The following is an 8,319-nucleotide window of genomic DNA, read 5'->3' as shown; positions in this document are numbered from 1 at the left end:
GTGTTTTCTTCTTTCTTGGCTTAGCATTGTAGCATTGTAGCAGTGGCTCAATGGCTCAGCCTCTTGTCTGCTATTTTCTCTGGTTTTCTCTGCAAAACAGCATAATTTCAGTAATTTCAGTGATATCTACAAATTTGATTTACTCATAAGGATGTTTCATGATTAAGTTAAAGAGGCCTTTTTTTCCTGTAGATAAACTTTTTAAGCACTTGATAAGTGTCTTATTTAATGTATATTTGAATGCATTTTAGACACTTATCATATAGTCTTGCTTAAGATATGATATGCTAACCTCATGTGTTCCTTTATTCCCTCATCAATCTCTGCTAGCTGAGGCTTTACATTGTGGTCTACAATCTGCAATCGCGTTATGGCTACAGCAATCAGTCACATTTATCTGTAATTTTTCTTGCAGTATGAAGCACGAAGCAACCGAAATTGAAAACAATGGCTGTGCCTTTGCGTATTAACTGCACAAAAAACTGAAATGAAAAGAAAAATCTAAGAAATAAAGCTATCATATGATGGCAAAAGTTCAGTGGTGAATAGAACAAGAGATTCACAAGTACCGCCAGGAAAAACTGATCAGCGCTACCTTCTGTGGAGTTGTGCTTAACCACTTACTTATTGCTGCATGCAGCACCAAGTTCCGTATCTTGTCTTGATCTTTTTCTGCATAATCCTTAATAAGCATTATCCTTTCCTAGTCACTTCCAAGTGTCCAAATCTTCCTTGTCTAGTTTCCATGATATAATAACATCACTAGTATTTCTCCAACTTCTCTAATTGTTGTCACTGCCTACTTATTGCTCAGTGGAGCTGAAGGTAAAAAGCTCACAAGTGACATATTTAAAGTGATTTAGAAAGTTACACATTGAATAAAAATGATTAAGATGAGTAGTATATAAATATTCTTATATAAGTATGTTCATAATTTATTGGTGTTGAATCTTTCTAGCATAGTAATATCAAAGCCGATATTTTGATGGTACAAAGGAATGGTTACTATTAAAATACTCGTGCTTGAACATATCTGGATTTGGGTTAGGCTCGGTGGGTTAACTTTAACAAGAGGGCCTTCTACAAGAATAGTTTTTTCTCTTATGACATGACACCCAGATGCAGCATCTCATCATGCTTCTCAGCCTGGATTCATTCAACACAGTAAGCAGGCATTTTGGTTCTTTAAGTTTTTGGCTACTATTATGCATGATCATGTCATAAACCCTTGTTACTTGTTGAGAAATTCAAATGAGTTTAAGTCTCTCATGGAGTAAAATTGAAGAATTTGAGTATCATATAAAAATGAACACCATAAATTCATTATCTTAAAATTTTGAGTTGAAGATAATGTCAACTTTTTATGTATGAATTGGACTCATGTCGTATTGGTGTTATATCTGTGAGTGATCTTCCCACGAGGGGTGGATGTTGAGAGAGCAACCGCATTCACCAGTCATGGTACAGTGAAGCATGTGGACGCTAAAAATCTCACATGCTTTTGAATGATCAATGTAAATTTTGCATTCAAACTGTTACTACTTTCGTCATATTTACAGTAGGATAGTTGATAGCTGATGCTAATCGGGAGTACAACTCAGTCTACAAGTAAATCTTATGGTCATTAGACCCAAAAGAAAAAGTGAAATATTCCCTAGTAGAAGCAACAATGAAAAGAGAAGGAAACCTCTTAATATGGATTAAGTAAGAAGCAGAATTAACTGAGAAAACAACCCTATGTTTTAGCAGTTCAGACTTCAAAGTATTAATTAATATGGGAATCAACTTGGTTCCACGAAGATTGTATGCCAGTGACTTAGATGCGTTTGGATAAACACTAATCAAAAGTTTATTTAATAAACTCTAGTTACCCCTTATAAACTTTATCAAGAATCTTATATCAGTGTACAATGAAGGTCAATGTTCATCAATAAGCGTAATAATATACCTTGTTCAGTGCAATTTTGAAGTGTGGTTGTGCATAATGCATGTCTTTAGTAGACATATATAGACCATGTGCAAGACTGCCTCAGAATTTGTGAGCTATGTATGGAGGAATCAACAAAATATTGTGCTCATTTTCCTCTTTTTGCCTACGGATAACACTGATGACAGAGTATTGACTGCATTAAAAACGATTATTTTAACCAAGTTATATCCAATGGTTTTAGTTTAACATAATGGAGTATTGGTGATCTACAACATGAGAACATTTTTTTTTATGAGTTGGGTTTTAGTTTTTATTTACGAGGTATTAAAAATAATGTTCACTTCAGAAGCACATTAGCTTTTGCCGGATTCGATTGTTAAAAAACTTGAATCCCTTTCATCGTTATTAGTGTAAACCATTAATTTAATTTGTTAGGAGAACCGTTCAGGTGATAGACATCTACACTTGTATCTGCGTACATCTTTTATTTTTCATGTGAAAGTGTTTTCTTTAAATATTTTAATTAGTCTCACTCGAGTGACCCAAATCTTTATTTAGGGGACTCTTCCATCTGGCACAAATTCTCTATAAAAACAAAGGATATATTTATGCATAAAATTAAATATGTTTTTATTCTCTAAATTTTAATATCAAATTAGAATAATACATTTATTCCTCAGACTTAAAACTATAATACATTTTGCTCCACAAACTAATAAATAATGGATACAGTTTTTTGTTTTTTAACTCATTAATGTCAACTTTTTTTTCTTTTACAATATTGAACGTGTTTTAGATATTAGATTGACATTTAAAGTAAATCGTGTCAAATGATGTAACCAACTCAAATGTCAATCTATATTGTCTTTACACAGTTGAGTTAAAAGATTATATTTATTCATTTGTAAAGTTTGAGAACTAAATTATATCAAAATTTAGAACATGGTTGAATTTTAATTTTGCATTTAAGTTTAGATACTAAAATTATATTTTCCCTTAAATTTATCATTTAAATGCAAAATTCGTTCTTGAACAAAAGAAAAAATAGTTTTACAATTCTTCCTTAAGTTGTGTTTGGATGTAAAAATGAATACGAAGAAGTGAATTTGAGGAAAAAAGGAGTAAACGTGATGTTGTTTAAAGAGAAAGATAATAAAAAGGGAAATGATTTGAGATTAAATTTTATGAAAATTAATGAATCATTATTATCTTTATTTAAAGATAAAATTAAAGTGTTAGTGTTAGAGTAATATTTGGTCTTGGTTATATTCGGTTAGCTTAAACTCATTCACATGATTTTAGTTTTGTACCATAGCAATTTCCTTATGGTAAGTTTAATGCAATCTTTCATTGCATATAAAAAAAATCCAATATAGTGAGAAAATACGTGAGGCGTATAATAAGCCGGAGTTACACAGTAGCAGAAACCGGCGACTACACAGAAGGTGCAGTTGTGCAGTGCAGAAGCTTCTAGTTATACCAATTGAGAAAAGAAAACTTTGATGTTTATAAAATTTTCAAACCAAACAATAGCATGAATAATTTTGTGATATCAAATACTTCTTCCATCAAACACATGCTCTCAAATTACCATATGAATGATCAAAATTGTTTTAAAGAGCTCTTCTGATCTTTAAACCAGCAATTCGAGTAACGTGATTAAAATTCACTCCTTTCACGTATTCCTCTCACCTGAATAATAAACTTGATTGAGGATTAACAACGTGTCTTAATCAGATTATTGAATAACCTTTCTCTTCATATCATAGCAAATCAAACACATTATCTTTGCTTGACTCTTTGAAGTATAAATGATACAAAAGAGTTTTGTCCCTCGTCATATAAATTCAATACATGAAAAATGAATATCTCAGATTTGTCGAAGCCCAACATCATGTTGGGGCTTTGCCAGTTACTCGCTGAGCAATCCATCCAAGACCATCATAGAGCCCTTCTCCAGTGAGGGCACAACAAGCCTGTATATGCCAATCATGATCCTTGATACTGTGAAGAGATAATGCATCAGTGATCTCAGCAGGAGTCATAGCATCCTTGATATCTTGTTTATTAGCAAAGACAAGAACGACAGAATGTTGCAAATCTTCGTGCCCTAGCAACCTAAAAAGTTCATCTTTCATGACGGAGATCCTGCCTCTATCACTGCTGTCTATCACAGCAATAACAGCATGAGTTCCTCGGTAATATGTTGCCCATGATGTCCTCAGTCTTTCTTGTCCACCAAGATCCCAGACCTGAAATGAATCACAAAGTGGAGTAAGTAATGCTTCAACCACGCAGTAGTAAAAATTGGAATACTACCAAATGTAGTCTAAAAACATTAATGTGGATTGCTATCAAAACCAGATCCATCCTTTCACCAGGAAGGAAAGAAGATTGCAAACAAAAGACTCAAAAGGTTTAAAATGATGGCTCACGCCAAAACAAGAAAGAAGTGGAAATAAATGCCATTGCAGTCCCCCCTAAACACTTGTTACAAACCAAATAATTTATGTGATTATCCAGTGTTCATAAAGAAACAACTAGGGTCAAAAATCATCAAATGCCAAACTGTGGTTGGAGTTTGTAAAGAATCAAGGTAGCCAAGCATCAGCTAGCATTTGGAAAAATGTTGACATCCATAGAAGCTATTTCAGTGGACGCCAACACACGTTGTTTACTGTACCAATACTTACGGCAAAACTGTAAGCAATCAATTTTGTCCTTCAAACACAGTTTTGACATGTCATTTTCGCATTGAAAAGCAAAATCCTTCACTCCATAATTCAATATCAGTATGTTACTTTAAGCCTTCGTTTAAATGGTATGAAAGAAAGTGAAGGAGTGAAAAAAGAAAGAGAATTAGAGGAAAATAAGGTTATTTGGATGAGTTGAAAGAAAGTGGAAACGAAATGAGTGAAGAAGTAAGATGATTTTATTTTCCATTAATAATTTTATTTAATATTACTTTTTAATTACTTACTATAAAAAAGTGAAAAATAAAAAAACCCATTATCAATTAAGGATGTCTCATAATCAATTATGCATACAAAATACACATTTTGTTTTAGTAACATAATTGATTATGTATGCAACATAATACATAATCGATTAAAGATAGTCTAGTATGTTGCATTTTCGCCTAAAGTGAAGGTTCTCACTTCTTCTCTTTCTCTCATGGCTACCTTTAATGTGGCTATCCCAACAAATCTCTTCTTCCATCCGCAGAGAACTAAAGCAACGGGGCCTACAACTCTTTCTTTTCATATCCCTGAAAATCAGCTTAAACAAACTCAACTCATCCTCTCAAAACCGTTCATATCCATCCTTGCTAATAGTATTCCTTGCATGTAAGGATAGTGTAATAGCCTTTATATGTCAACATCAAGAAGGGTGGGCAAGTTTAATGGTGGAAAATGAGAATGCTAGAACGAATGAGTGGTCACTCAAGACAAGATTGAGAATGAGCACAATCAATAGAGAGAAAGTAGAGACCTCCCAGAGCAGAAAAATTGGTAAAACTTTGTCTTTGATGGTTTGGGCACATGAGGAGGCAGTTGACCGCTCATGCAAGATAACCAAATGCTTAAAGGGGTGAAAAGAAATTTACCAATCAAACCATTGGGATACATTTAGAGATAAATGACCTGTCTTTCCACTTAATAATGACAGAACTTTATGGTGCAGTATGATTCACACAGCCAACTGAATACAATGGGAGAAGGCTTAGTTGTTATTGATGTTGTATAATTACACATCTAAAAGTGATTTTTATCAACATATTCAAACATTCCTTTTTATCAAAATCAATTTTACAAAATCAAGTTTGCAAGAAATCACCAAACACATTAGAAAATAGAAGCAGGACAAAGTTGTATGTCTGGTCCAAGGACACCGAATCATATGGAACACTAACAGTCACTGTAGTGAACTCAAATGGCTAATTTTTGAATTTTTCTACTATAGTTGAATCCTCTAGATAATTAAATTGAAGTGCTGGCAAATTTATCTACTTATAGCCTATGATTTACTAATAAGATTAATAACAAAGTAAGTAGAGACAAGCCATCATACACACATACATATATTCGGCAACAACAAAGATAACATGAAACCCTCCTAGCAAGATCAACACAATGAAACAAAATGCATGAACAAAATAAACAGGTGTTAGGTGAACGGACCTCAAATCGTATATTCTTGTAAACGAGCTCTTCGACGTTGCTACCAACAGTAGGGTTGGTAGTTACAACCTCACCCAGATGCAATTTGTAAAGGGTCGTGGTTTTTCCAGCGTTATCTAATCCAACAACAACAATCTTATACTCTTTTGCAGGGAATAACATGAACCAGAACCTGGACATCAATGCCCCCATCCTCTATCTACTTCTTAAAGAATCCCTATACAATCAACAGACAAACCCGGGAACACGAAGTATCTGAAAATCAGATTTTCGATCAAAAAAGCGAAAAACTTGCGTTGGGTCAATTATACAGTTAACAGATCGATATAAAGTGCAAAATACATTAACCATCAAAGAACGAAAAGATCGAACCTGGTACTGCTGAGAATCGGAGTCTGTGGGAGAAAGGGAAATTGAAATCGTGAGAGCCCCAACTTGGAATTTTCAATTTTGTTTTGTATTTTTTTACTTTTCAGAATGGAAGTAAAAGAAAACAAACAATTAAAAAAGAGGCTTCCGTAATGAATGTCAGTGGCCGCACACGTCAACTATAAGCCACTATTTAATAATAAAAAAATGTAATTGTTTTCAAGAGTTGTTATTATTATTATTTTTTTGTTACAAACAAAAGTCCGAGAGTTATCTTATCACTTATCTTCTGTTAACAAAAATATCAGTTATCAAGTTTTTATAAGTTATATTTAAGTAACATAAGCTTATAAATACATCTCATCATTAGGCACCAGAGGCAATACACCTTCCCGAGCTTTTTATTGAAATTAGTTTTTAATAAATATTTCAATTTTATAAATTAGTTATTATTTTTAGATGACTGATATATTATAATATTTTATATGTAATATTTTATTATATTTTACTCTATATACAAATATATAAATAAAATAAAACAAATAAATTTTTATACACAATATATCTTTTATATATCTTATATCTTATAGTTTCAAGTAAAATTTCCAACACAATTAAATATTAAAGATTCGTATATCAACTCCTATATGTTTATTAATTCCAATATGAAGACAATTCAACTAATTTTGCTGTTTGAAAACATATTACAATAAATATATATATATATATATATATATATATATACATATATATATATATATATATATATATATATATATATATTACATATATATATTACATATATATATATTACAAATAATTTCACATGCAAATCCTATTTTACCTTTAAACAGAATTAACTAAAAAGCGTGAGAAAACCTAACAAGTAAATTTTGATTTATATTATTAAACTAATTCAAATGAAAGACTAGGTTTTCTTATTTTATTATTAACTAAATATGACTTGAACCACTTTTTAGGTTTTCTTATTTTACATATTATTATTAACTAAATATAACCTCTTTTTTGTATTAGTGTTTCAATCTTAATTTTTCATTTTGTTAGATTCATATATTTTAGATACATTCTTTATTTATACATTTGTACGGATTTTACTGTCTTTCTTATTATCATAGTCCTGAGAGAGTAAAAATTTAAATTTGAAGAATAATAAATGTGAAATTTTAAATCTTCACATTTGATTATCCATCTTTTAGTGCTTGATTTTCTCCTCTTTCTTTTGCTTGTAATTTTTTCTTTCTTTTACTTTCATTGGGTGACATCTTCATTTAATTTGACATTCTTCTGTATATTTATTCTTCTACTATAGCATCATTTTCGTTATCATGTGTAGATTTCATGATAGTAACATTAGCCCTTTGATGAAGATTAGTATGTGGATTTTCATCTACTTTTTTCACTTGGACATCAAACTTTCTCAAGAAATATTCATCTTCTTTTGATTTTGATCATTCTTTTATACTCTCTTCATTTGTAACCAATTCCTCCTTCATCAAATCCAAAGCAAAATTTTTGTCTTTCAGATATGGACTTTGAATACTTCTAGGTTGTTAGCCTCTTTGATCACACAAAGTTTCAAAGTTTGTTTGTAGAAAGGCCTTATAACAAAGTCATGTGGTTGTACAATCATTATCTATAAATCGTTTATAGATTTGTTTATAGATGTGTTGGTTATGGCACATTGTAGGAAGTAGTTCCTCCTTTGATTTATCCTAAACAATCTTAAGATCTTCTTGAGAATTTTGGGATTTGTATACCTTTTCCATATGTCCCAATTGACTGCATTTGTGGTATTTTACATTTGGCCTCCACCAATAT

At 31.5% G+C, this 8,319-nt stretch overlaps 1 protein-coding gene across 2 annotated transcripts; it reads right to left on the bottom strand.

Moving 5' to 3' along the window:
* Positions 1 to 3,659: 3,659 nt before the first annotated feature.
* Positions 3,660 to 6,630, bottom strand: ARFC1 (ADP-ribosylation factor C1). 2 transcript variants are annotated; one of them, XM_028078691.2, is made up of 3 exons: positions 6,484 to 6,630; positions 6,112 to 6,328; positions 3,660 to 4,182 (listed from the first exon to the last, which is right to left on the bottom strand). In XM_028078691.2, the coding sequence occupies exons 2-3, from the start codon at positions 6,301 to 6,303 to the stop codon at positions 3,823 to 3,825; spliced, it is 552 nt and encodes a 183-aa protein (XP_027934492.1). In that variant the 5' UTR covers positions 6,304 to 6,328; positions 6,484 to 6,630; the 3' UTR covers positions 3,660 to 3,822. The 2 variants fall into 2 exon arrangements, with proteins under 2 accessions (XP_027934492.1, XP_027934493.1); XM_028078692.2 differs by having other exon boundaries at positions 6,112 to 6,366; positions 6,484 to 6,626.
* Between the last annotated feature and the right edge of the window lie 1,689 nt (positions 6,631 to 8,319).

This window comes from Vigna unguiculata, chromosome 7 (genome assembly GCF_037176805.1).
Source record: "Vigna unguiculata cultivar grain cowpea cultivar isolate G323 ecotype 2 chromosome 7, ASM3717680v1, whole genome shotgun sequence".
Taxonomy (NCBI): domain Eukaryota; kingdom Viridiplantae; phylum Streptophyta; class Magnoliopsida; order Fabales; family Fabaceae; genus Vigna; species Vigna unguiculata.
Note: the sequence above shows the minus strand (reverse complement) of the source record. Positions and strands in the feature narration are given on the sequence as shown.